The sequence below is a fragment of the Phyllobates terribilis genome, unplaced genomic scaffold (assembly GCF_046119375.1).
Source record: "Phyllobates terribilis strain yellow unplaced genomic scaffold, ASM4611937v1 Scaffold_3__8_contigs__length_932513732, whole genome shotgun sequence".
In the NCBI taxonomy this organism is placed as follows: Eukaryota; Metazoa; Chordata; class Amphibia; order Anura; family Dendrobatidae; genus Phyllobates; species Phyllobates terribilis.
This window is the reverse complement of record NW_027362763.1, coordinates 587,070,290-587,097,565: the sequence shown is the minus strand read 5'-3', so window position 1 is coordinate 587,097,565 and position 27,276 is coordinate 587,070,290. Positions and strand designations below refer to the sequence as shown.

General features: G+C 44.9%; 1 protein-coding gene across 2 annotated transcripts in view; it reads left to right on the top strand.

Annotated features, from left to right (window-relative positions):
• Positions 1-27,276, top strand: part of ARID4B (AT-rich interaction domain 4B) — a 593,887-nt gene that overhangs the window by 159,161 nt on the left and 407,450 nt on the right. For both annotated transcript variants that reach the window (XM_073671468.1, XM_073671469.1), the window contains one exon: positions 682-761. In XM_073671468.1, the coding sequence (XP_073527569.1) occupies positions 682-761 (80 nt within the window). The remainder of the gene's footprint in view (positions 1-681; positions 762-27,276) is intronic.

Sequence of the window (27,276 nt, the reverse complement as noted above, 5' to 3'; positions counted from 1 at the left end):
AATAAGGGGACTAATCAAAAACTTAAATCACCCCTCCACTTTTCCCTAAAGTTAAAGTCAGAAAGATGTATGAGCCCAAATATAGTACCAACCTAAACTATCACCCCATCAGAAAAAGACAAGCCATTATAAAATTCTATCGACTGAGAAATAAAAAAATTACATCTCTCAGAATAGGGTTACTGAACCCAATTTTCTTTTTGCATGCTTTTTTTAAAATTAGCAGTAAAGCAAAAAAAAAAAGTTAAGTTTGGCATCACTGTACTCGTACTGACCCATTGAACAAACTTAAATTACAATAGGAGGTGGATGTGCAGTACCCCTGCCACAGCCACCATCAGAAGACTGAGCAGCTTCACAATTCAGCGTTTCTGTCCGACAGCCACCGTGGACACTAATAACAGCTGATCGGCAGGGGTGTCGGGTCCCGACTGATCAGACAATAATGATCTATCCTAAGGATAGGTCATCTATGATAAAGTAGTGAACAATCCCTTTAACCATACATTTTTACCACCAAGTGAATGGCGTAAAAACAAAACCCCCAAAAAAACAAATGCAGAATTGCATTTTTTTATTCAGTTATATCCCACTTAGTATAATTAATGGGTTCAAATCTAAGTGAAGAAGGAATATTATCAGAAAGTCATAACTAACTGCAATGTTATTTTTAACCAACAGTGTTTGATGATGGTGATGAAAAAACTTTAAGAAGATCTTCACTTTGCCTGAAGGGAGAGAGACATTTTGCAGAGAGTGAAGTAAGTGTTAAGTTTTGTATTTCAAAGACCGTTTTTTTTGTGTGTAATTTTAGGTCATTGTTTTCTTCTGTGTAATTTTAGGTCATTGTTTTCTTCTGTGTAATTTTAGGTCATTGTTTTCTTCTGTGCTGTAAGGCTATGTTTCCACGATGAGATTTTATTGCGTTTTTGACGCTGCATATTCTTGCTACGTCAAAAACTCAGTGTCTTACAGTACCAGCAAAGTGGATGGGATTTATAGAAATCTCCTGCCCACTGTGCTTCTTTGTAACACAGTATAGATTAACCTGTGGTGCGTGTTTGAGATTTGCAACATGTCAGTTTATCTTGCGGGTAAGCTGAGTTTTTTGTGCGGATTTTCCCCATAGACTTACATTAGATGCAGAAATTCCACGGGTAAAAAATGCACATGCATTTTAAGTGTGTTTTTTCTGTGGAAACGCATAAAAATGCAGGAAATCCGTACCGAAGTACAGTATATCAAGAAAGTTCTGTCAAAGCCAAAAACCAGGAAGTATCAAAAACGTTTACAGTGGGGAAAATAAGTATTTGATACACTGCCGATTTTGCAAGTTTTCCCACCTACAAAGAATGGAGACATCTGTAATTTTTATTGTAGGTACACTTCAACTGTGAGAGACAGAATCTAAAAAAATATATAGAAAATCACATTGTATTATTTTTACTTAATTCGTTTGCATTTTATTGCATGAAATAAGTATTTGATACAATAGAAAAACAGAACTTAAAGGGGTTTTCCCACAAACAAAAGTTCATTTTAAAAATTGCCTGTGTCTGACTGTGTACGAAACATATGACAGCTCCTGGGCAGGGGAGGAAGCAATAGACAATACCGACATTACAGCCTGGGATCGCAGAGGAGTCATTTTGTGAGGTAAATTTAAAAACAGGTAGGGAAATGTTTTGCCTCACAAAATGACTCCTCTGTGATCCCCTGCTGTAATGTCTGCATTGTCTTTTGCTTCCTCCCCTGCCTAATTTTTTAAATGAACTTTTGTTCGTGGGAAAACCCTTTAGTATCTGGTACAGAAACCTTTGCTTGCAATTACAGAGGTCAGACGTTTCCTGTAATTCTTGACCAAGTTTGCACACGCTGCAGCAGGGATTTGGGCCCACTCCTCCATACAGATCTTCTCCAGATCTATCAGGTTTCGGGGCTGTTGCTGGGCAACATGGAGTTTCAGCTTCCTCCAAAGATTTTCTATTGGGTTCAGGTCTGGAGACAGGCTAGGCCTCTCCAGGATTTTGAAATGATTCTTACGGAGCACTCCTTAGTTGCCCTGGCTGTGTGTTTCGGGTCATTGTCATGCTGGAAGACCCAGCAACGACCCATCTTCAATGCTCTTACTGGGGGAAGGAGGTTGTTCGCTTAATCTCGCGATACATGACCCCATCTGTCCTCCCTTGAATACAGTGCAGTTGTTCTGTCACCTTTGCAGAAAAGAACCGCCAAAGTATGATGTTTTCCCCACCATGTTTCACAGTTGGGATGGTGTTCTTGGGGTTGTACTCATTCTTCTTCCTCCAAACTCGATGAGGGGAGTTGATACCTAAAAGTTCTATTTTGATCTTATCTTAACACATGACCTTCTCCTATAGTATGTTACTAACGGTAATGTTTGAGACTGTGGTCCCAGCTCTCTTCAGGTCATTGACCAGGTCCTCCTGTGTAGTTCTGTGCTGATACCTGACCTTTCTCAGAATCATCCTTACGGCACATGGCAAGATCTTGCATGGAGCCCCAGACCAAGGAAGATCGACAGTCCTCTTGTGTTTCTTCCATTTTCTAATAATTGTGCCAACAGTTGTTGCCTTCTCACCAAACTGCTTGCCTATTGTCCTGTAGCCCATCCCAGCCTTGTGCAGGTCTACAATTTTGTCCCTGGTGTCCTTAGACACCTTTTTGGTCTTGGCCATGGTGGAGAGGTTGGAGTGTGATTGATTGAGTGTGTGGACAGGTGTCTTTTATACAGGTAACAAGTTTAAACAGGTGCAATTAATACAGGCAATGAGTGCAGAGTAGGAGGGCTTCTTAAACAGGTCTGTGAGAGCCAGAATTCTTGCTGGTTGGTAGTTGATCCAATACTTACAGTGGTGTGAAAAAGTGTTTGCCCCTTCCTGATTTCTTACTCATTTGCATGTTTTTCACACTTAAATTTTCAGATCACAAATTTAAATATTAGACAAAGATAACACAAGTAAACACAAAATGCAGTTATGAAGGTCTTTATTATTAAAAAAAGAAATCCAAACCTACATGGCCCTATGTGATAAAGAGATTGACCCCTAAACCTAATAACTGGTTGGGCCACCCTTAGCAGCAACAACTGCAATCAAGTGTTTGCGATAACTAGCAATGAGTCTTTTACAATGCTCCAGAGGAATTTTGGCCCACTCATCTTTGCAAAATTGTTGTAATTCAGCCACATTGGAGGGTTTTGGAGCATGAACTGCCTTTTTAAAGTCATGCCACAGCATCTCATTCGGATTAAGGTCAGGACTTTGACTAGGCCACTCCAAAGTCTTAATTTTGTTTTTTTTAAGCCATTCAGAGGTGAGCTTGCTGGTATGTTTTGGATCATTGTCCTGCTGCATAACCCAAGTGCACTTCAGCTTGAGGTCACGAACAGATGGCTGGACATTCTCCTTCAGGATTTTTTGGTAGATAGCAGAATTCATGGTTCCATTTACCACAGCAAGTCTTCCGGGTCCTGAAGCAGCAAAACAGCCCCAGACCATCACGCTACCACCACCCTATTTTACTGTTGGTATGATGTTCCTTTTCTGAAATGCTGTGTTACTTCTACGCCAGATGTAATGGGACATAGACCTTCCAAAAAGTCTAACTTTTGTTTCATCAGTCCACAGAGTATTCTCCCAAAAGTCTTGGTGATCATCAAGATGTTTTTTGGCAAAACTGAGACAAGACTTTGATTTTTGCTTAGCAGTGGTTTTCGTCTTGGAACTCTGTCATACATGCCATTTTTGCCCAGTCTATTTCTTATAATGGAATTATGAACACTGACCTTAACTGAGGCAAGTGAGGCCTGCAGTTCTTTGGATGTTGTTGTGGGGTCTTTTATGACCTCTTGGATGTGCCGTCGCTGCGCTGTTGGGGTCATTTTCGTCGGCCGGACACTCCTGGGAAGGTTTACCAGTGTTCAATGTTTTCTCCATTTGTGGATAATGGCTCTCACTGTGGTTTGCTGAAGTCCCGAAGCTTTAGAAATGGCTTTATAACCTTTTCCACACTGACAGATCTCAATTACTTTGTTTCTCATTTGTTCCTGAATTTCTTTGGATCGCAGCATGATGATTAGCTTTTGAGGATCTTTTGGTCTACTTCACTTTGTCAGACAGGTCCTATTTAAGGGATTTCTTGATTGAGAGCAGGTATGGCAGTAATCAGACTTGTGTGTGGCTAGAAAAATTGAACTCCGCTTCGTGATAAACCACAGTTAATTTATGTTTTAAGGGTGGTGGGCAATCACTTTTTCACACAGGGCCCTGTAGGTTTGGATTTAGTTTTCCCTCAATAATAAGGACCTTCATTTAAAACTGCATTTTGTGATACTTGTATTATCTTTATCTAATATCTAAATTTGTTTTTGATCTTAAACATTTAAGTGTGACAAACATGCAAAAGAATAAGAAGTCAGGAAGGGGAAAACACTTTTTCACACCTCTGTATTTCATGCAAAAAAATGCTAATTTATGTAAAAATCATACTATGTGATTTTCTGTTATTTTTAGATTCAGTCTCTCACAGTTGAAGTGTAACTATGATAAAAATTACAGACCTCTCCATTCTTTGTAGGTGGGAAAACTTGTAAAATCGGCAGTGTATCAAATACTTATTTTCCCCAGTGTATTTTATTTTATTTAAAGTATGACACACCAACAAGACTCAAAAATTTGCAGCACCGAAAACGCATGCAAGTTAAAACTGCAAGTAACCTAATTTATATAATAGTTGCAGAAATAGCGCAGAGATTCTGTAACATCAAAAACTCACCAAAGGCTCATTGTGGGAACCTAGCCCAAGAATGTCAGGTACTCCACTTCACCAAGCTCCATCTCCTACAGTTCTTGTATGCGCTAGGATGCAAGTTTTCATCTTAAAGGGAACATGTCATGTCAGGAACTCTGTTTACATGCAGATATAGGGAAAATATTCTCGTAAATAGAGTTAAAATATTGCCTGCCTTACTGGTAGCATGGCTACAAGGAGAAAATTTATTTAGATCCTCCCTGTAGACGATCACCTTTAGTGCAGGGAGCAGTTACAGTTCACAGCTCACTATACTGTAATCATTCCCGGCACTTTGATTGACAATCTGTTCTGTAGCGTGTGTGTGCAGCATGTGTGTGTGCAGCATGTGTGTGTGCAGCATGTGTGTGTGCAGCATGTGTGTGTGCAGCATGTGTGTGTGCAGCATGTGTGTGTGCAGCATGTGTGTGTGCAGCATGTGTGTGTGCAGCATGTGTGTGTGCAGCATGTGTGTGTGCAGCATGTGTGTGTGCAGCGTGTGTGTGCAGCATGTGTGTGCACATCAGGCTGTAACTTAAAGTTTGGAGGAGTGACTACAGCTGTAACCACTCTCTATACGCCTCTATGACTGAAAGCGATCAGCTATAGAGAGGATATAAGTTCATTTTCGTGCTTCCAGTAAATCAGGATTATAACATTATTTACCTTCAGATTAACCCTATTTCTTCAGGTAAATAGCATTTCCCAACATGACTGGTTCCCTTTAAAGTGCATGAACAATTTTTTTTTAGTTAAAGGGGTTTTTCCCACAAAGGAAAGTTCATTTTAATCAGTAGGTCTTGGAATAATAATAGCTTCCACAATTGGATGTGTTTAAATAAAATGTTCCTGTGCTGAGATAATCTTATAAATGTTCCTCTGTGTAATGGTTGCATCTGACCGTGTACGGAACATGGTCTGATCATACCACAGCTCCTGGGTAGGGGAGGAAGCACAGGAGAGTATACAGACAGGACAGCCTGGGATCACAACTGATTCTTCTTGTGAGATAAAACATTTCACTGCCTGATTTTAAACACAGTTTTACTTCAAAGAAAGAATCAGCGGCAATATCCTGCTGTAATGTCTGTATACTCTTTTGCTTCCTTCCCTGCCCAGGAGATGTGGTATGATCAGACATGTTCCTTTCACGGTCAGACACAGCCATTACACAGGACACAGCAGGGGCACATTTATAAGATTATCTCAGCACAGGAACATTTTATTTAAATACATTCAGTTGTGGAACGTATTATCATTCCAATATCTATTGATTAAAATGAACTTTTGTTCATGGGAAAACCCCTTTAATCTCATAACATCTGGAGGGAGATCTGTTTTTTATTGTAAAAAAGTATCCAAAATGTTATTTAAAGGGGTTTTCCAATACTTTTGAAAGGGTAAAAGTGAGTGAGGACTATAAAAAACCAATACTTATTACTATATTCCCCAATCTGCCTCCCTCCTCCCTTCCCAACTACCAGTGAGCAGACCCTACAGCTTATCAATGGTCTCCACAGTCAGGTAGTTGGAATGTCCCTTTTAAATCCGACACAACAAGAGTTATGCGACTGGTGGTTGGCAGGCAGAAGCATAATGAGTATACATCGTAGTCCAAGAACCTTTTACTACTACAAAGAAAACACTTCATACAACATATTTGAAACGACAAAGACCGGAACCATCTGGGGTCAAGAAGTGTACAAGGGTAACTCATTACATACATTAAGTACTTTATTAACATATAGACCTATAAAACATAAGTAAAATAAGGTGACTCCTAACAATACGGGAAATGTAGTACAAAACAAATAAGGCTTAGGTATCACCATAATCTGTCAATAGTACCAATGACACAATTTAAGTGAGAAGGTACACTATTATAAGCATAGATATAGGGCTTAGATATCACAGTCATCAGTCAGTAGTAACATGAGTGACAGTAAGCGAATTGGTATATATTTATTTATTTATTTATTTTACTCACTTATATAGCACCATTAATTCTACAGCGCTTTACAGACATTATGGGCACTGTCCCCATTGGGACTCCCAATCTAATTTCCTTTTAAGTATGTCTTTAAAGTGTGGGAGGAAACCAGAGAACACGGAGGAAACCCACGCAAACAATGGGAGAACATACAAACTTCTTGCAGATGTTGTCCTTGGTGGGATTTGAACCCAGGACTCTAGCGCTGCAAGGCTGCAGTGCTAACCACTGAGCCACCGTGCTGCACATGTATATGCAGATATTTCAACACAAAAATTCAAATTTAAATAAATGGCAAGTAATATTTGTCACGGGTTTACCGCTACATAGAGGAGCTAGAAGACCGCAGCGTCTGATCCCTCCCACTCCTGCACTCATTAGAAGCCTTTCGTCTTCATAGTAAACTATGTCGGTTTCTTTTAGCAGTGCAGGGGTTAAACTGCTCATTTGTGAGCTCCTGTAAGTTTACCTTAATTTAGGCCCTCAGCTGTCCAGTGTTAGCCACTCCTCACTTCTATATATACTGGGCTTTGGCAGGCTATCATTGCCAGAGCTAGCTTATGCTGCATGGTTCTAGGAATGTGGTGGAGAGTAGTTATTTGAGAAGGCGTTTGGTGGATTTCAGCTTAGACTGTTGTGTGGTTTTGGTTGCGTGTTAATCCTATTTTTCTCCTATTTAGGTTTGTTCCCCATCCTCCACTTCCCAGTGTTAACCTCTGTTGTGTGTGTGTGCATATATTTGTATGATTGGCATTTTCCTTTAACCTTGTTTGTATTCCCCTGTTAGTCTGGTTTGTGTACAGCCATACATGTCATGGTACATCGTTTTCCCTGTCCTGCATTTTTGTATAAAATGTCATTGATGTGATGTAAATACCCATGCTCTTTCCCAGATCTTTGTTCCTCAACCATAATTTAACTTGGGCTTGTGTCAACACCGCTAGAGGACTCCCCATTGTTCTCTTAAGCAGGGGGAGAACTCACAGTACACATCTTTATAGACACATCGGAGCCATGCCATGGACTAAACCATCGACTAGGGGGGGGGAAACCTTTCCTCCCCTACGCTTGGGCTGTTCCCGGTAGCCCAGGACAATGGACTTATGCGTGACCAGTGTTGTGTTGGGAGATCTCTGGAGGAAGAAGAGTGGGGGCTCTTAGCTGCGGCAAGACCTCACGCCCGTTGGTGATTGTGGACTTATTATGGACCTTAGGAATAACATGGATTTTTGATTTGGTATGCTGCCTGCCTTAATAAATCCCGTTGGAGCGTTCTTAGTCCGGTGGTCTCTTCTTGCTCTGCCGCATACCCCGTCATAAACTGGTTGGCAGCAGTGGGATCAGAGTAGAAGGAATGGAGGACAACGGCCCATCAACTGCTGAAACCAGAGCCTCAGAGTACAAGAACTGGACTGTGGTGAGCTTACAAACAAAGGCCCGTGAACTGGGGGTCAGCTACAAGGGACTCTCAAAGGAGCAGCTAACTGAGGCTTTGGAAGGAGTTCGCCTGCAAGAGGACGCTGAGGAAGCACCTCCACGGCCAATGGAGGAAAGGCGACAGACAGAGGTAAATACCCAAAAAAGTCAGTGGGCTGTGTGGTACGAGGAGGAAATGGCAATGATGGGAGAGGAGGTCTCCATAGACTATAAGATGGAGGTCATGCGAGGAGCTAAGGAGATGGCATTGCTGGAGAGGCAGATAGCTTTGGAAGCAGCTAGAAGTGCCAGACAGACTGTAACCCCAGCACCCACCATGAGGGAACTCCCCAGAGTGTCCCGCAAAGATTTCAAGCCGTTCCAGGAGGCTGCAGGTGACATTGAGGGCTTCTTTCAGGACTTTGAGCTTCAGTGTCGATTAATGGAAGTCCCAGAAAGGGAGCGAGTCCGACATCTGGTGGGGCTCTTAGAGGGTGGAGCTGCCGCAGCCTATAGAGCTATGGACCCTCTGGGGGACTGTGAGTATGCAGACATTAAACGGACTATTCTGGAACACTACGCTGTGACCCCAGACACTTATAGGACCCAGTTTCGTACTTTGGCCTGTGATGAGGAGGTGTCCTTCAAGATGTATGCCCACAGACTCAAACAAATATGTCATCGCTGGCTGGAGGGAGAGGAGGCCTTAACTTGGGGGGCCTTCCTCCAGGTCATCTTGAAAGAGCAGTTTTACTTCAAGTGTCCCGCTGAGATCCGAGAATGGGTGCGTGAAAGGAGACCAGCCACGGTGGAGGAAGCTGCAGCTCTAGCGGATGAGGCTTTCACCATCAAGCCTCAATGGAAAAAAATACTACTCCGTGAGAAAAGAACTACCAGCCCCCTGACTATGGCGGCCCCTGGTCCTTCGGCCTCCCATACTCACCATCCCAATAGACCATCCACTCATGGTGACTTTCGTGTGACTGTGCCTCGCATTACTCTTGCTCCGCCTTCGGCACTACGACGTGGAGGAAGAGTCCCAGAGCGCAGATGTTATAGATGTGGGCAGCCTGGGCATCTGCAATTCCAATGTCCAAGTGTTCGGAGGCAGGACAGCTACAGACCGCCTTTGCCGGTTCATTATCTACAGACACCCTCACCAGGAGAAGAGCTGGATTCAGTCCCTGACGACTTGCCAAGTGACCCCGATACCCTGGCTCCCATACCAAGAGTCTATGGGGTGCGAGCCCCAGCCACCTGTTCTTCTGAACGTCAGCACAAACATCTACAGGAGGTCGTGCTGGATGGCCAAAAGGTTGTCGGCTTCCGTGACACTGGGGCTTTTCTCACCATAGCCGATCCCCGCGTACTTCAGCCAGAAGCAATTCAAAAGGGACCAGGAATTGCCATTGAATTGGCTGGAGGCACCCAGAGATATATTCCAAGAGTGAGGGTGACCCTGGATTATGGCTTTGGGGCCAAACAATGCATGGTCGGTGTGATGAGCGGCCTCCCCGCAGACGTTCTTTTGGGAAATGATGTTGGACATCTGCATTGCCACTTCGTCGGTGCGGTAACTAGAAGTCAAGCCAAGAGAGCAGCAGATGGGGACGCATACAACTCATCCATGGAAATGAGGCCACCAGAACCGCCGACACCGCCGGTGAGTGATTCTTCTTGTGGGGACAATGTGAGTGATACTTGGGATAGAGTTCAGTTTCGACAAGAGGTCGATACTGACCCCACCCTAGCTAGTTTTAGAGCACGAGCTGAGACAGGGCAGTTAGCGGAGAACAGGGAAAGGATTATCCGAGAAAATGGACTTTTGTATAGGGTTACCAATGCTGCCTCACCAGATAAGCCCTGGACTTGTAACAAACAGATGATTGTTCCTCAGAAATACAGGATTCCCCTACTACACCTTGCTCATGATATCCCTACTGCTGGCCATCAAGGCAAAACCCGCACCGAGAGACGATTGACTCAAACCTTCTATTGGCCAGGGATTTCTCAGGCAGTGGTTCATTTCTGCCGAACTTGCGATATATGTCAGCGTAGAGGGCGACCCGGGGATCACCCAAAGGCCCCTCTGCAACCACTCCCTATCATAGAAGAGCCATTTCAAAGAGTAGCTGTTGATATCATTGGGCCTCTAGCTAAGCCAAGTAGATCAGGAAAGCAGTACATTCTCACTGTTGTGGACTACACCACCCGATATCTGGAAGCTGTGGCCTTGTCCAGTATTTCTGCAGCCAAGGTGGCCGAGGCCCTGGTTACCATTTTCACCAGAGTAGGATTTCCCAGTGAGATCTTGTTGGACCAAGGCTCCCAGTTCATGTCAGAACTAGTCCAGTGTCTGTGGCGCACCTGTGGAGTACGAGCGATTCGAACGACATCGTATCATCCACAAACAAATGGACTTTGTGAACGATTTAACGGCACTCTGAAGAATATGCTGAGGGCCTTCACGGACAGAGATTGACTGGGAGAAATACCTACCCCATCTCTTGTTTGCCTATCGGGAAGTTCCTCAGGAGTCCACCGGGTTTTCCCCCCTTTGAACTCCTCTATGGAAGAAAGGTCCGAGGACCCTTAACTCTGCTCAATGAATACTGGGCGGGGCAAGTTAAAGATACAGGAGCCCCTGTTGTCCCTTATGTCCTAAAGCTGCGAGAAACCCTGGCTCAACTTGCTAGTTTCGCCCCCAGAGTCATGTGCATATGGCTCAAACCCGACAGAAGACCTGGTATGACCGTAAAGCACGCGATCAGGAGTTGATAGAAGGACAACCGGTCTTAATGATTATTCCCCATCCACAAAATAAACTGCAGACCACGTGGGAGGGTCCCTTCCGGGTTCTCAAGAAACTAAATGACACCAATTACCTTCTTGCTCTAGATGATCAGGGACTAAGACAAAAGACTGTCCATGTGAATATGATTAAGGAATACCACGACCGGAACCTTCCAATGATAGCAAGCTGTCGGCTAGCTTCAGAAGACGGTCCTGAGGAAGAGGACTCTCTACCGGATTTCGTGGAAGCCACGAGAGCCCCGTCCACTGTGGAACAGGTTCCTCTGGGAGATCACCTGGACCCCTTACAGAAAGACCAGATGCTGGGAGTGCTTCAACAGAGACAGGCTGCTTTCTCATCTCAACCAGGTCGTACCACCGTCACCCAACATCATGTAGACACTCAGGGTATCCGTCCCATACAACAGGCTCCTTACCGGGTACCTGAATCAGTTCGAAACACCATGCAGCACGAACTTGAGGAGATGTTACAGCTGGGGGTAATCCAGGCCTCTCATAGCCCTTGGGCCTCTCCTGTGGTGTTAGTACCAAAGAAGGATGGGAGTACTCGATTTTGTGTGGACTACAGACGACTCAATGAACATACTGTCAGTGATCCTTACCCAATGCCCCGTATTGACGAACTTCTAGACCGAATGGCTGGATCCCGATATGTCACTACCTTAGATCTCAGTAAGGGATACTGGCAAATTCCTCTGACGGAGGAAAGGAGAGGACGGTCCGCTTTTATAACCCCCTTTGGTCTTTATGAATTTCTAAGCATGCCTTTTGGAATGAAAAATGCCCCGGCAACCTTCTAGAGAATGGTAGATCAGATCCTCCGGGGATGTGAGGACTTTGCTTGTGCCTACTTAGATGATATCGCCGTCTTCAGCCAGACGTGGGAGGAACATCTGAATCAAGTAGCCGTTATTCTTGACCTGATTCTTGCAGCCGGCCTAACCATTCGACCCGATAAATGTCAATTGGGGACGGGTGAAGTCCAGTACCTAGGGCATAGAGTAGGGGGAGGGAAGCTCCGTCCAGAACCTGCAAAAATCCAGGCTATTAGAGACTGGCCTGTACCCCAAACTAAGAAACAAGTTATGGCTTCTTTGGGCACTGCTAGCTACTACTGAAAATTTGTTTCTCATTTTAGCACTGTGGCCAAGCCTCTTACCGACCTGACCAAGAAAACGATGCCCAGGCTGGTAATCTGGACTCCAGCCTGTGAGGAGGCTTTTAACCGGCTGAAGGACGCCCTGGTCTCTGACCCTGTTCTGGCTGCTCCGGACTACAAAAGGCGATTCATTGTGCAGACGGACGCCTCTGCTTATGGATTGGGAGCTGTACTCAGCCAGGTGAATGCAGTGGGGGACGAGCACCCCGTCGCCTACCTCAGCAGGAAACTGCTGGACCGAGAAGTGGCCTATGCAACTGTAGAAAAAGAATGTCTGGCTATAGTGTGGGCCCTCCGGAAACTAAAGCCGTATCTGTATGGATGAGAATTCACAGTGGTTACTGATCACAATCCCCTCACTTGGCTGAACAGAGCCTCTGGGGACAATGGACGCTTACTACGATGGAGCCTGGCTCTGCAACCCTATAACTTTACAGTACAGCATAGAAGAGGCAGCCAACACCAAAATGCAGATGGACTGTCCAGGCAGGAGGAGCCCTGAGTCCGGTCAGCCCTGCCTGTGTGTACTTAACAAGCGACCTGTAGAGGTCCCTCTACGTACACAAAATTGGAGGGGAAGGAATTGTCATGGTACATCTTTCCCTGTCCTGCATTTCTGTATAAAATGTCATGATGTGATGTAAATACCCATGCTCTTTCCCAGATCTTTGTTCCTCAACCATAATTTAACTTGGGCTTGTGTCAACACCGCTAGAGGACTCCCCATTGTTCTCTTAAGCAGGGGGAGAATTCACAGTACGCATCTTTATAGACACATCGGAGCCAAGCCATGGACTAAACCATCGACTAGGAGGGGGGAAACCTCTCCTCTCCTACCCTTGGGCTGTTCCCGGTAGCCCAGGACAATGGACTTATGCGTGACCAGTGTTGTGTTGGGAGATCTCTGGAGGAAGAAGAGTGGGGGCTCTTAGCTGCGGCAAGACCTCACGCCCGTTGGTGATTGTGGACTTATTATGGACCTTAGGAATAACATGGATTTTTGATTTGGTATGCTGCCTGCCTTAATAAATCCCGTTGGAGCGTTCTTAGTCCGGTGGTCTCTTCTTGCTCTGCCGCATACCCCGTCACAGTACACTTCTACTCCCCTCTTCCCTGGGGGGGGGACAGACTGCGGGTGGATTGAGGAGCTCAGACAAGCGATGTGGCCCCAGCGTCTTCACCTTCCGAAGTAATCTGGGGAACAGGGCCAGCTAGGGCGCCCCTAGCTTTAGGGACAGGGTAGAAGCCCCTGGATACCCGACAACAGAGTCGTGATATTAGCTCTGGCCAAAACCGTTTTCTGATCCATCATGGATCCTATAAAAGCTCTGACAGGGCAATTGCAGCAACTCAGCCTGGGGGGTGGCCGATCTACGCACTGTAGTGTTGCAGAACCCTAGCACATCAGGCTTGGGGACCGTGACTCCCAGGCAACCCCCGGTGGAACCCAAGATCGCTTTGCCTAATAGGTTCTCTGGGGAGCGTGACATGTTTGTAGTTTTCAGGGAAGCCTGTAAGTTGTACTTACGGTTACGTCCTATCTCCTCACGAACCGAGGAGCAATGGGTGGTGATAGTAATCTCTTTCCTTCATGGTGACCCCCCAAGCATGGGCATTTCTCTCCCGCTGGACTCCCAGTCACTCCCGGACGGTGGAGGATTTCTTTCTTGTGCTGGGTCATATGGGGTATGGCTACCCTGACCGCGTCTCATTGGCTGAGTCCACGCTACGTCAGCTTCAGCAGGGAGACCGTCCGACAGAGGAGTATTGCTCTGAGTTTCGGAGATGGTCCACCGACACAAAGTGGAATGACCCCGCACTCCGTACCAGTTTTGTCAAGGTTATTGGATGTCTTTGCATTGTATGAGACTCCAGTCTCTCTTGAAGCGGCCATGTCTCTGGTGATCCGGGTTGATCGCCGTCTCCGCCAGAGACATAAAGTGACACCCCAATATACAGGAGGTCCAGGGCCAAGGGAACCCTGGTCGGAGTCATCTGAGGAGCCCATGCAGTTGGGTGGGGCAACTCGTTCTGTGGATCAAACTGGAGTTCGGCGTAAAGGGGGAGTATGTTTTTATTGTGGGAGGAAGGGATACTTCATGGGTTCTTGTCCTACCCTACCTCACCGTAAACAGGTGCCAGAAAACTAAGGAGCCCGGGTTGTGGGGAGGTTAGCAACCCGGGTGTACATATCTCCTCCGTGGGTAGGTCACAATTTTTTTATTTTTCCTAACAGCTGAAATCCATCTGGGCAAAAATAAGGTGACCATTTCTGCCTTTCTGGACAATGGGATGGGGTTTAATTTGATTGATGCCAGGTTCGTCCAAGTCTAGGGCCTCAAACCACGAAAACTATCCATACACTTACCTATAATTGCCATCGACTCTGCACCCTTGAGCCAGGGGTTTTTTACTCAAGTCATCCGAGGGTTACATCTACAGGTAGGGGCCATGCACTCAGATTGAATGGACTGTTATGTGCTAGAGGGACTGCCCTTTTCTGTGGTTCTGGTACTACCTTTGCTCACGCTGCACAACCCTGTGGTAGATTGGCAGATGCGGGAGGTTGGTAAGTGGAGCGAGTATTGTCAAGGACACTGTTTGGGTACTCAGCTGGTTAGGGTGGATACCCAGTCTGTGCCTAAATAACTGTATGACTTTAACCCCTTAATAACATCTGACGTACTAATACGCGTCTGTGCCCTGGGACTTAAGAGCCAGACCCGTATTAGTACGTCATGGCGATCGCGCGCGCACACAGGCTGTGCGGGCGCGATCGCCGCCGGGTGTCAGCTGATTGTCACAGCTGACACCCGGTACTATGTGCAGGGAGCGGTCCTGCACCGCTCCCAGCACATTAACCCCCGTGATGCTGCGATCGAAGTCGATCGCGGCATTGCGGGGGCAAGGGGAGGTGATCGGCGATACTCACCTCCTCTTCCGGCTTCCAGCGCAGTCTGCAAAGGCTTCCCGGGTGTTGCCATGACGACCCGATGTCGTCATGACAACATCCGGGTCACCAGAGAGCAGGAAGATTGCTTGGGCATGCGCAGTGCATCTCCAAGCAATCTTCACACTGTGCACTTCTGACAGCCTTCATGGCATAGGGATGGTGCTTCATTCCTGTGCCATGCAGGCGATCAGAAAAAAAAAAAAGTGAAAGTCCCAGAGTGGGACAAAGTAATAAAGTGTATAAACTGTGTGAAAGTGGAAAAAAAAAAAAAATGTGCAAAAATATTATAAAAAAAATAATACACCAAAAATAATAATATAATGTACCCATCAATAAATATTATTATAAAAAAAAAAAACACAATAAAAGTACACATATTTGGTATCGCCGCGTCCGGAACAACCTGACCTATAAAACTGTCCCACTAGTTAACCCCTTCAGTGAACACGGTAAAAAAAAAAAAAAAAAAAAACGAAGCAAAAAACAATGCTTTATCACCATACCGCCAAACAAAAAGTGGAATAACACGCGATCAAAAAGACGCATATAAATAAAAATGATACCGCTGAAAACGTCATCTCGTCCCGCAAAAAACAAGCCGCCATACAGCTCCATCAGCCGAAAAATAAAAAAGTTATAGCTCTCAGAATAAAGCTATGCTAAAAAATATTTTTTTCTATAAAATAGCTTTTATTGTGTATAAGCGCCAAAACATAGAAAAATGATACAAATGTGGTACCGCTGTAAACGTACTGACCCGAAGAATAAAGCTACCTCATCAATTTTACCACACGCGGAACAGAATAAAAAAAAAAAAAAAAAAACAATTCCTGAATTGTTGGTTTTTGTTTATTCTGCCTCCCAAAAATCAGAATAGAAAGCAATCAAAAAATGTCACGTGCCTGAAAATGGCACCAATAACAACGTCAACTGATCCCGCAAAAAAAAAGCCGTCACATGACTGCCTGCCAAAATCTGGAAAAATTATAGCTCTCAAAATATGGCGATGCAAAAACTAGATTTTACAAAAAATGCGTCTTTTAGTGTGTGACAGCTGTCAGTCATAAAAACCCCATATGATTCTGGCATTGCTGTAATCACACCGACCCGAAGAATAAAGTCGTCTAATCACTTATACCGCACAAGGAACGGCGTCAAAAATAAACTCTTGGGTTAGGATTGGGCTAGGGCTAGGGCTGGGTTTGGGGCTATGGTTGTGCTGGGGCTAGGGTTGTGCTGGGGCTAGGGTTGTGCTGGGGCTAGGGTTGTGCTGGGGCTAGGGTTGTGCTGGGGCTAGGGTTGTGCTGGGGCTAGGGTTGTGCTGGGGCTAGGGTTGTGCTGGGGCTAGGGTTGTGCTGGGGCTAGGGTTGTGCTGGGGCTAGGGTTGTGCTGGGGCTAGGGTTGTGCTGGGGCTAGGGTTGTGCTGGGGCTAGGGTTGTGCTGGGGCTAGGGTTGTGCTGGGGCTAGGGTTGTGCTGGGGCTAGGGTTGTGCTAGGGCTAGGGTTGTGCTAGGGTTAGGGCTGGGGTTGGGATTTTTTTCAAAAGTAAGAAGAAAAGATGACGATATGGCGACTAGTGTTGAGAGCAAGTGCTCGCTACTTGAGTTTGCATCGGGTGCTCTGGTATGCATTGAGTATCGTGGGTATTTGAGTGACATGCTCGAGTCTCTGCCCCATATGCTTCGCGGCCAAAAAACTTTACGGGGATTGCCTGCCATGCACGAGCGATCCCCGCATGTTTTTTTTTGGGTGTCTAATAACCGTGAAACATGCGGAGCAGGGACTCGAGCATGTCACTCGAGCACACGCTGTACATGGTGCATACCTGAGTACCCGATGCAAACTCAAGTAGCGAGCACTTGCGCTCAAGAATAATGACAACTTATTCAATATGATGACCTAATGTAAACAAATTCTGTGCCGTACCTCTGGGTTCAAAATGTTCACTATACACCTTAATAAAATCCTTGAGGGGTATAGTTTCCAAAATGGGGACACTTGTGGGGGAGCTCCACTGCTTAGGCACATCACGGGCTCTCCAAACGCGACATGGTGTCCGCTAACAAATTGAATGGAAAATCGGCTCAAATTGTTAGCGGACGCCATGTTGCGTTTGGAGAGCCCCTGTGTGCCCAAACATTGGAGCTCCCCCACAAGTGACCCCATTTTGGAAACTAGACCCCCCAAGGCACCTATCTAGATGCATAGTGAGCACTTGGAACCCCAGGTGTTTCACAAATTGATTCATAAAAATGAAAAAGTGGTTTTTTTTTTCACTTTTTCATTTTTACGAATCAATTTGTGAAGCACCTGGGGGTTCCAAGTGCTCACTATGCATCTAGAAAGGTGCCTTGGGGGGTCTAGTTTCCAAAATGGGGTCACTTGTGGGGGGAGCTCCAAAGTTTGGGCACAGAGGGGCTCTCCAAACGCAATGTGGTGTCCGCTAACAATTTGAGCCGATTTTCCATTCAATTTGTTAGCGGATACCATGTTGCATTTAGAGAGTCCCTGTGTGCCCAAACATTGGAGCTCCCCCACAAGTGACCCCATTTTGGAAACTAGACCCCCCAAAGCACCTATCTAGATGCATAGTGAGCACTTGGAACCCCTAGGTGCTTCACAAATTGATTCGTAAAAATGAAAAAGTGTTTTTTTTTTCACTTTTTCATTTTTACAAATCAATTTGTGAAGCACCTGGGGGTTCCAAGTGCTCACTATGCATCTATAAAGGTGCCTTGGGGGGTCTAGTTTCCAAAATGGGGTCACTTGTGGGGGAGCTCCAAAGTTTGGGCACACAGGGGCTCTCCAAACACAACATGGCGTCCGCTAATTATTCAAGCAAATTTTACAATCAAAAAGTCAAATGGCGCTCCTTCCCTTCCGAGCCCTGCCGTGCGCCCAAACAGTGTTTTTTCCCCAAATATTAGGTATCTGCGTGCCCAGGGGAAATTGCACAACAAATTTTGGGGTCCATTTTTTCTTGTTACCCCTGTGAAAATAAAAAAATTGGGTCTAAAGTAACATTTTTGTGAAAAAAGTTAAATGTTCATTTTTTTCTTCCACATTCAAAAAATTCCTGTGAAGCACCTGAAGGGTTAATAAAGTTCTTGAATGTGGTTTTGAGCACCTTGAGGGGTGCAGTTTTTAGAATGGTGTCACTTTTGGGTATTTTCTGTCAAAAAGACCTCTCCAAGTGACTTCAAATGTGATGTGGTCCCTAAAAAAATGGTTTTGTAAATTTTGTTGGAAAAATGAGAAATCGCTGGTCAACTTTTAACCCTTATAGCTCCCTAACAAAAAAAAAAATTTCGTTCCAAAATTGTGCTGATGTAAAGTAGACATGTGGGAAATGTTATTTATTAACTCTTTTGTGTGACATATCGCTCTGATTTCAGGGCTTAAAAATTCAAATTTTGAAAATTGCAAAATTTTCAAAATTTTCGACAAATTTCTGTTTTTTTCACAAATAAACGCAAGTGATATCGAAGAAATTTTTCCACAATCATGAAGTACAATATGTCATGAAAAAACAGTCTCAGAATCAGGGGGATCCGTTGAAGCTTTCCAGAGTAATTACCTCATAAAGTGACAGTGGTCAGAATTGTAAAAATTGGCCCGGTCATTAACGTGCAAACCACCCGCGGGGCTTAAGGGGTTAAGGATGTGTTTTCGGAGCAGGAGTATCAGGAACTCCCTCCCCATTGTTCTTATGACTGTGCCATTAATCTTGTTCCTGGGGCCAAGCTGCCTAAGAGAACACTTTATAATATCTCTGGTCTAGAGAGGCAGGCCATGAAGGACTATATCGCGGAGAGTTTGGTAAGGGGACATATCAGACCATCTTCTTCCCCCATTGCTGCAGAGTTTTTTTTCATAAAGAAGAAAGACGGTAGGGTGGGGTGTTACGGCCCTGCCTAGGTTTCCGCTAACTCAATCAGATCATGGTCCGGGATCCATATCCACTCCCTCTCATCCCGGACCTATTTAATCAAATCGTGGGAGCGAAATGGTTTTCTAAACTGGATCTCAGGAGGGCGTATAATCTCATTCGCATTAAAGGGGAAGATGAGTAGAAAACAGCCTTCAATACGCCTGAGTGACACTATGAGAATCTTGTGATGCCATTTGGGATAACTAATGCTCCCGCCGTTTTTCATCATTTTGGAAATGACATCTTTAGTCACCTGGCAGGTAGATTTGAGGTGATCTATCTTGATGACATATTAATTTATTCTCCTGACCTTGAGTCATATCGGGTACATGTCAGGCTGGTCTTACAGATACTCAGACAATAAATTATTTTGTCAAACCAGAGAAGTGCTCGGTTGAGGAGATCCCTTTCCTGGGATATATTTTATTGTCCATCGGTTTTCGCATGGATCTGGTGAAATTCCGGGTGGAACTGGATTGGGATCGTCCTGAGGACTTAAAGGCGTTACAAAGGTTTCTGGATTTCGCCAACTACTACCGCAAGTTCATCAAAAACTTTTCGGTAGTCGCCAAACCTCTGACAGATTTGACCAGGAAAGGGACGGATTTTTCCAAATGGTCCAGTCCCTGCAGGAAGGCATTTACGACCTTGAAGGAGTATTTTTCATCTTCGCCGATTCTCATACAGCCTGACATCACTCAGCCATTCATTGTAGAAGTTGACGCGTCTGTACTGGGGTTAGGGGCTGTTTTGTCGCAGAGTGCGTCTCCTGGTAAATAGTGCATACTTTTCTAAAAAAAACTGTCACTCGCTGAGAGAAATTATAACATTGTTAACAGGGAACTGTTGGCAATAAAGTGGGCTTTTGAGGAGTGGCGTAATTTTTTGGAGGGGGCAGTTCATCCGGTTATGGTAATCACGGATCATAAGAATCTGGTATATCTAGAGTCTGCAAAACGTCCAACGCCTAGACAGGCAAGATGGGCGTCATTCTTCACCAGGTTTAACTTTTTCGTTACTTATAGGCCGGGGAACAAGAACATTAAGGCAGATGCCTATCTCGTTGTTTTCCTGGAGGAGGAGAAAATTTTGAACTGGTTCCTATACTTCCAAAAGGTGTGATAATTGCGTCTATATGCATCTTGAGAAGGAGGTTGTTGAAGCTCAGGGGGATGCCCCTGCTGCCTGTCCATTAGGTAAACTGTACCTGTGAATCTCTGTCTTAGAGTTCTTAGTGAACATCATGATTCGGTCTTGGCTGGACATCCCGGTAATAAAGCCACCATAGATCTTCTTACTCGGCACTTTTGGTGGTCAGGGGTTCATCAGTATGTTCCGGAGTATGTGGCCGCCTGCAATGTCTGTGTGCGTTCTAAGAACTCTCATACTCGTCCGTCTGGGTCTCTCCAACCATTGGCGATTCCCAGTAGACCGTGGACTCATGTATCACTGATCTACCTGTGTCAACAGTTAATGTAATTTTGGTGGTGGTGGACAGATTCAGTAAGCTGTCACATTTCATTGCGGTACCCACGTCACCTAACGCCAAGACTTTGGCGCAGTTTTTCATTATTATTATTATTTATTATTATAGCGCCATTTATTCCATGGCGCTTTACATGTGAGAAAGGGGTATACATAGCGAAAACAATTACAATAATCTTGAACAAAACGTGGCGGCGACTGGTACAGGAGGAGCGAGGACCCTACCCGCGAGGGCTCAGAGTCTACAAGGGATGGGTGAGGATACAGTAGGTTCAGCGGTATGGTGGAGCGGTTATTACTGCAGGTTGTATGCTTGTTGGAAGAGGTGTGTCTTCAGGTTCCTTTTGAAGGTTTCCATGGTAGTAGAGAGTCTGATATCTTGGGGTAGATTGTTCCAGAGTAGGGGGGATGCACGGGAGAAATCTTGTATGCGATTGTGGGAGGAGGAGATAAGAGGGGAGTAGAGAAGGAGATCTTGTAAGGATCGGAGGTTGCGTGCGGGTATGTACCGGGAGACTAGGTCAGAGATATATGGAGGAGATCGGTTGTGAATAGCTTTGTATGCCCAAGTTAGGGTTTTGAACTGGAGTCTCTGGGTAATAGGGAGCCAGTGAAGAGATGGACAGAGATGAGAGGCCGGGGAATAGCAGGGGACAGGTAGATTAGTCGGGCAGCGGAGTTTAGGATAGATTGGAGGGGTGCGAGAGTGTTGGAAGGGAGACCATAGAGCAGGAGGTTGCAGTAGTCGAGGCGGGAGTTGATGAGGACATGCACTAATGTTTTTGCAGATTCATGGTTGAGGAATGTGCGGATCCGGGAGATGTTTTTAAGTTGGAGTCTTCAGGAAGTAGAAAGGGCTTGGATATGTGGTTTGAAGGAGAGGTCAGAGTCCAGGGTTCCCCCAAGGCAGTGAGCTTGCGGGACTGGGGAGAGTGGACAGCCATTGACGTTGATAGATAGGTCATTTGGAGGGGTTGAGTGAGATGGCGGAAAGATGATGAATTCTGTTTTATCCATGTTAAGTTTTAGAAATCTAGCCGGGAAGAAGGATGAGAGAGCGGACAGACATAGTGGGATTTTGGTTAGTAGGGAGGAGATATCGGGTCCAGAGAGGTAGATCTGTGTGTCTTCAGCATAGGGGTGATACTGAAAGCCAGGAGACTCTATGAGCTGTCCCAGGCCTAAGGTGTAGATGGAGAAGAGCAGGGGTCCTAGAACTTAACCTTGGGGAACACCGACAGATAGGGAGTGAGATGAGGAGGTTGTATGTGAGTGGGAGACACTGAATGTCCGGTCTGTTAGGTATGAGGAGATCCAGGATAGGGCCAAGTCTGTTATGTCGAGAGATGAGAGAGTCTGTAGTAAGAAGGAATGGTCCATTGTGTTGAAGGCAGATGACAGGTCCAGGAGGAGGACAGAGTAGTGTCGCTTGGATTTGGCAGTTAGTAGGTCGTTGGTGACTTTAGTCAGTGCAGTTTCAGTAAAATGGTGCGGTCGGAAACCAGATTGTAGGCGGTCAAAGAGGGAGCTGCAGGAGAGGTGGGAGGACAGTTCAGAATGGACGTCTTGTTCCAGTAGTTTTGAAGCATAGAAGTGATATGGGGCTATAGCTAGTCAGAGAGAAAGGGTCAAGGGAGGGCTTTTTGAGGATGGGTGTGATTGAGGCATGTTTAAAACATGAGGAAAAGATGCCAGTTGTTAGTGACAGGTTGAAAAGGTGGGTTAGGGTTGGGATAAAGATAGGGGTAAGGTTTGGGATGAGGTGGGACGGAATTGGGTCAAATTTACAGGTGGTTAAGTGTGATTTGGAGAGTAAAGAGGAAAGTTGATCTTCCGTAATGGTGGAGAAGGTGGTTTTGGAGGAGGAGGGTTGAGTGGATATGAGGAGGGGCTGTGGGGACTTTAGGCAAATGCTTTGTCTGATGGTGTCAATCTGAAATAAGAGGAGAGGGAGGAGGCACTGGGGTACGCAGGAGAGAATTAAAGGTGTTGAATAGCTGTTTGGGATTGTGAGACAGTGAGGATATGAGAGATGAGAAGTATGTTTGTTTTGCTACAGTGAGTGTGGACTTGAAGGTAGTGAGGGACTGTTTGAATGCGGTGAAGTGCTCATTGGTGTGGGATCTTTTCCATCTATGCTCAGCGACCCTGGAGGCCTGTCGCAGTTCTTTAGTTAGGCTGGTGTGCCAGGGTTGCCTGTTGATTATGCGAGCTTTGGTATGTGTGAGGGGGGGACCGAATTGAGAGCTGCAGCTGTTGTGGTGTTGTATAAAGTGGCAGCAACGTCTGCATCATGTAAGGAACTAATGTCTGTAAGAGTGAGAAGGGATTCCGAGATTAAGTGTAGGTCAAGGTGTTTAAGATTTCTGCGAGGGTGTGCAAGTTTGTGGAGTGGGGATTGAGGACCTGGAGTGGAGAGGGTAGAAAATGTAAGTAGGTTGTGGTCAGAAAGAGGGAGGGGTGAGTTAGAGAGGTTAGACAGGGAGCAGAGGCGGGTGAAGATGAGGTCCAGAGTGTGGCCATCTTTGTGGTTGGCTGCAGAAGACCACTGAGTAAGGCTGAAGGAGTAAGTGAGGGATAGAAGCTTAAAGGCAGCTGGGAGGGAAGTGTCAATGGGGATGTTTAAGTCGCCCATGAGGATAGTGGGGATGTCAGTGGAAAGGAAATGAAGTAGCCAGGTGGTGAAGTGGTCAAAGAAGGTGGTGGCTCACCCTGGGGGACGGTAAATGACAGCCAGTTGGAGGTTGTAGGGGGAGTAGATGCGCACACAGTGCACCTCAAAAGAGGGGAGAGTAATGGAGGGCAGCAGTGGGATTTGGGTGAAGAAGCAGTTATTTGATAGGAGGAAATCTACTCCACCATGCTTGCCAGTGGGTTGTGGGTGTGTGGGAAAGATGGAATCCACCGTGCGAAAGTGCAGCAGGAGAGGCCGTGTTGGAGGGGGTGAGCCAGGTTTCAGTGATGCCGAGGAAGGGAAGCTTGGTAGTGATGAAGAGATTGTGAATGTAGGAGCGAGCATTCCATAGAGCTCCTGTTAGGAGGACTGCGGGGGCTGGGCAGATGGGTATAAAGTTAGAAGGGTTGCGAGAGTTTGTGATAGATGGTGGATAGGAGGTGGAAGTGACTGTGGGGATGTGGTGAGGAGGACCAGGATTTGGGGAGATATCGCCAGCAGTGAGGAGGAGCAGAGAAAGTGTTAGTAAATGGGAGCAGGAGAGAGCGTGAGGTGGCTGTCTGTGTTTTGAGACACAGGTTAGAACGTTGAGGAATAGTTCTGAGGTGGAGGTGAGATGAATGGGGAGGATGGAAGGGGAGATGAAGAGTTCATTACTAGGTGTAGGGTTTAGGAGTGGTTGTAAATGAAGGATTAAGGGGGTGAGAGTGAAAACAAACACAAACCTTGTTTACTGTGACTTAGTATCCAGTTCCCTTCAGGTTAATTTTAGGTATAATTCATATTTCTCACACTTAAGCAATGGACACACTTAAGGTGACAGACACAGACTAAAGTCTAACAAACTCGTAGTTCACAATATATTTGCTACAGAGTGCATTCATCTGTGAACCAGAGGGGAGTGGTCTGTGCTCATCTCGACCAGCTGATTAAGGCTGAGCCACATGCGGATATTCAAAGGCCAAATAAACAGTCATAAATAAGAGTGGGGGTAGTAGTTGTTAGTTGAAAAATATACCATTGGATATATAGGAGCAGGGAGGTAGAGAGAAATCGGGATGGGAAAGCTGGGTCACGTACCTGTAGGAGGAATGGGTAAACAGAGATGCTGATTAGAGTGCGATGGTGGCAGATCACAAGGTACAGTCTGTATGCATCATATTCTTCAGGTATAATTCATATTTCTCACACTTAAGCAATGGACACACTTAAGGTGATGGACACAGACTGTTTTTTCATCAGAAAAGGTGTAAAATTACATGGGATCCCTACCAATATTGTTTCTGATTGGGGGGTGCAATTTATTTCCAAATTTTGGAGTGCATTTTGCTCTCAGTTGGGGATCCATCTGTCGATCTCTTCAACATTTCACCCACAGTCTAAAGAGCAACCTGAACGCATTAACCAGAATCTTGAAACTTATCTTAGATGTTTTGTGTCTGAGAGTTAGGAGGATTGGGTTACTAACTTACCTCTAGCTGAATTTGCAGTGAATAATTGTCATGAATCTACTGTTAAGTCCCCGTTCTTCAGGGCATGCGGGTTTCATCCTCAGTTCAGATCATTTTATAGAAATCGTTCTTCAGGAATACCTGAAGAACGGTTTTCATCTTCAGTGATGTCTGTGTGGCAAGGAGTTCTTAACAGCTTAAGGAAGATGTAGTCCAAATATAAAAGTGTGGCTGATCGGAGATGTGTGGTGGGTCCGGACCTGTGTGTCGGTGACTTGGTGTGGTTCTCCTCAAGGAACATTAAGTTGAAGGTTCTCTCTTAGAAACTGGGTCCCAGGTTTAATGGTCCTTGTAAGATTGTGGCTGTCGTCAATCCCGTAGCATTCCGCCCTGCTTTGCCGCTCACCTTTAGTATCCATTATGTGTTTCATCTGTCGCTACTCAAAAAATATGTTGCGTCCTCTGTACCATCACCGCTACCGCTATCTCCGGTCATTGTGGATGGAAATTTGGAATTCCAAATAGCTCAGATCATTGATTCTCGCTTAGTTCGTCGGTCACTTCAGTATCTGGTACACTGGAAAGCTTACGGTCCTGAGGAGAGAATGTGGGTTGCAGCATCGGATGTTCATGCGGCTCCTATATATACTGGGCTTTGGCAGGCTATCATTGCCAGATCTAGCTTATGCTGCATGGTTCTAGGAGTGTGGTAATTTGAGAAGGCGTTTGGTGGATTTCAGCTTAGACTGTTGTGTCGTTTAGGTTGCGTGTTAATCCTATTCTCCTATTTTGGTTTGTTCCCCATCCTCCCCTTCCTGATGTTAACCTTGTTTGTGTGCTCATATTTGTATGATTGGTATTTTCCTTTAGCCCTGTTTGTATTACCTTGTTAATCTAGTTTGTGTACTGCCATACACTACTACTCCCCTCTTCCCTGTGTGTATGTGTGTGGGGGCGGGGGTCACAGACTGAGGGCGGATTGAGGAGCTCAGACAAGGTACGTGGACCTGGCGTCTTCACCTTCAGAAGTAATCTGGGGAACAGGGCCAGCTAGGGAGCCCCTAGCATTAGGGACAGGGTAGGAGCCCCTGGCCCCAGGATACCTGACAACAAAGTCGTGACAATATTATTCGCATTATTAATTAGCCTCCATGAAATACCGTAAGTCATATAAAAATCAGCATTAAAGATCCTACAACTCTCCCTAAATATCACAGTGATCAGTCACTACTGACAATGACACCAGCACATAAACGACAGAGTAAGCTGATGGGTAAATATGTAGGTATTTCACACAGTAGTTCAAAAAACTTAATAAATGAATGATAAGTAGTATTATTGGCTTTTTGCATTATTCTTTAGCCTCTATGAAATACCATACCCCATATACGGACTAGTGTTTTGACATCATACTACTCCTGCATCTTAATGCTATGTATCAAGCTAGCATTTAGTAGATCTGAAAATGCTCACACAATAAAGACCCTAACAACAATTCATTAAACCAAAGATGAAGATAAAAACCTGTCTGTTAAGTAACAGTGAAGATGGTGAACTTTACCCAAGGCCAAATGATAAACAGACAGAGTGACGACTTCATCTCTCACCCCGACGCACGTTTCGCCACTCTATCATTTAACTTGGGTAAAGTTTGAATTGTTGTGGTGAAATACCTGCATATACACCAATTAGCTTACTCTGTCACTTATGTGCCTATGTTACTACTAACTGATCACTGTGATAACTAAGTCCTATATTTATCCTTATAATGGTGTACCTTATCACTTAAATTGTGTCATTGGTGCACACAATAAAACTACCTTCTTTGTGCCTCCATATATTAAGAATCTCCCCTTAGTATATTACTAATACCTCTTTGTGGTTATATATTAATTAAGCCTTCTCTTTGCCTCCATATAATAATGACCCTTTCTACCTCTATATATTAATAATGCTATAGAAAAAGCTGCTTCAGCACCTCTAATATAATAAAATGTATTCTTCATGGAAATCGATTATAACATAGTACACTGGCCCATGTCGATTTTCTTAGGTTTTGGCCTTACATTGCTCTTAGTCATAGAATTTCATACAATGGTACAAGTGCAATATTTAAAAAAAAAAAAAAAACACCCTATTTAAGAAATAAAATCTATTCCAGTAGGTGAAAAGATCCACATTAAGAGGCTATTTTCAGATGAGGCAACATTTAAATCACAATGTCAAAAGAGTACAAATAGACTACAAAAAAGATGAATTAAGGAGTGTATGGTGCAGAGAGCAGAACATAGAGTAATGGAATATCACAAAAGTCAGCTGTAGCAGCTTTTTCTATAGTATTACATTCACAAGCAAGTGTTCCTCTCAGCACTCTACTAATATGGAATAGCATTATCAATGGAAACTATAATGAGAATTTGAAGCAATTACAATGGTGAGCAATCTACCTACATTTATGTGCCATATTAAAAATTCCCCCTTAGTGGCTTTATATATATTAGTCACTGCTGTGCCTCCAAATATTAATACTGACCCTTTTGCATCTTAATCATACCCTCTTTGTGCCTATAACTATTGATAGTATCCCCTTCG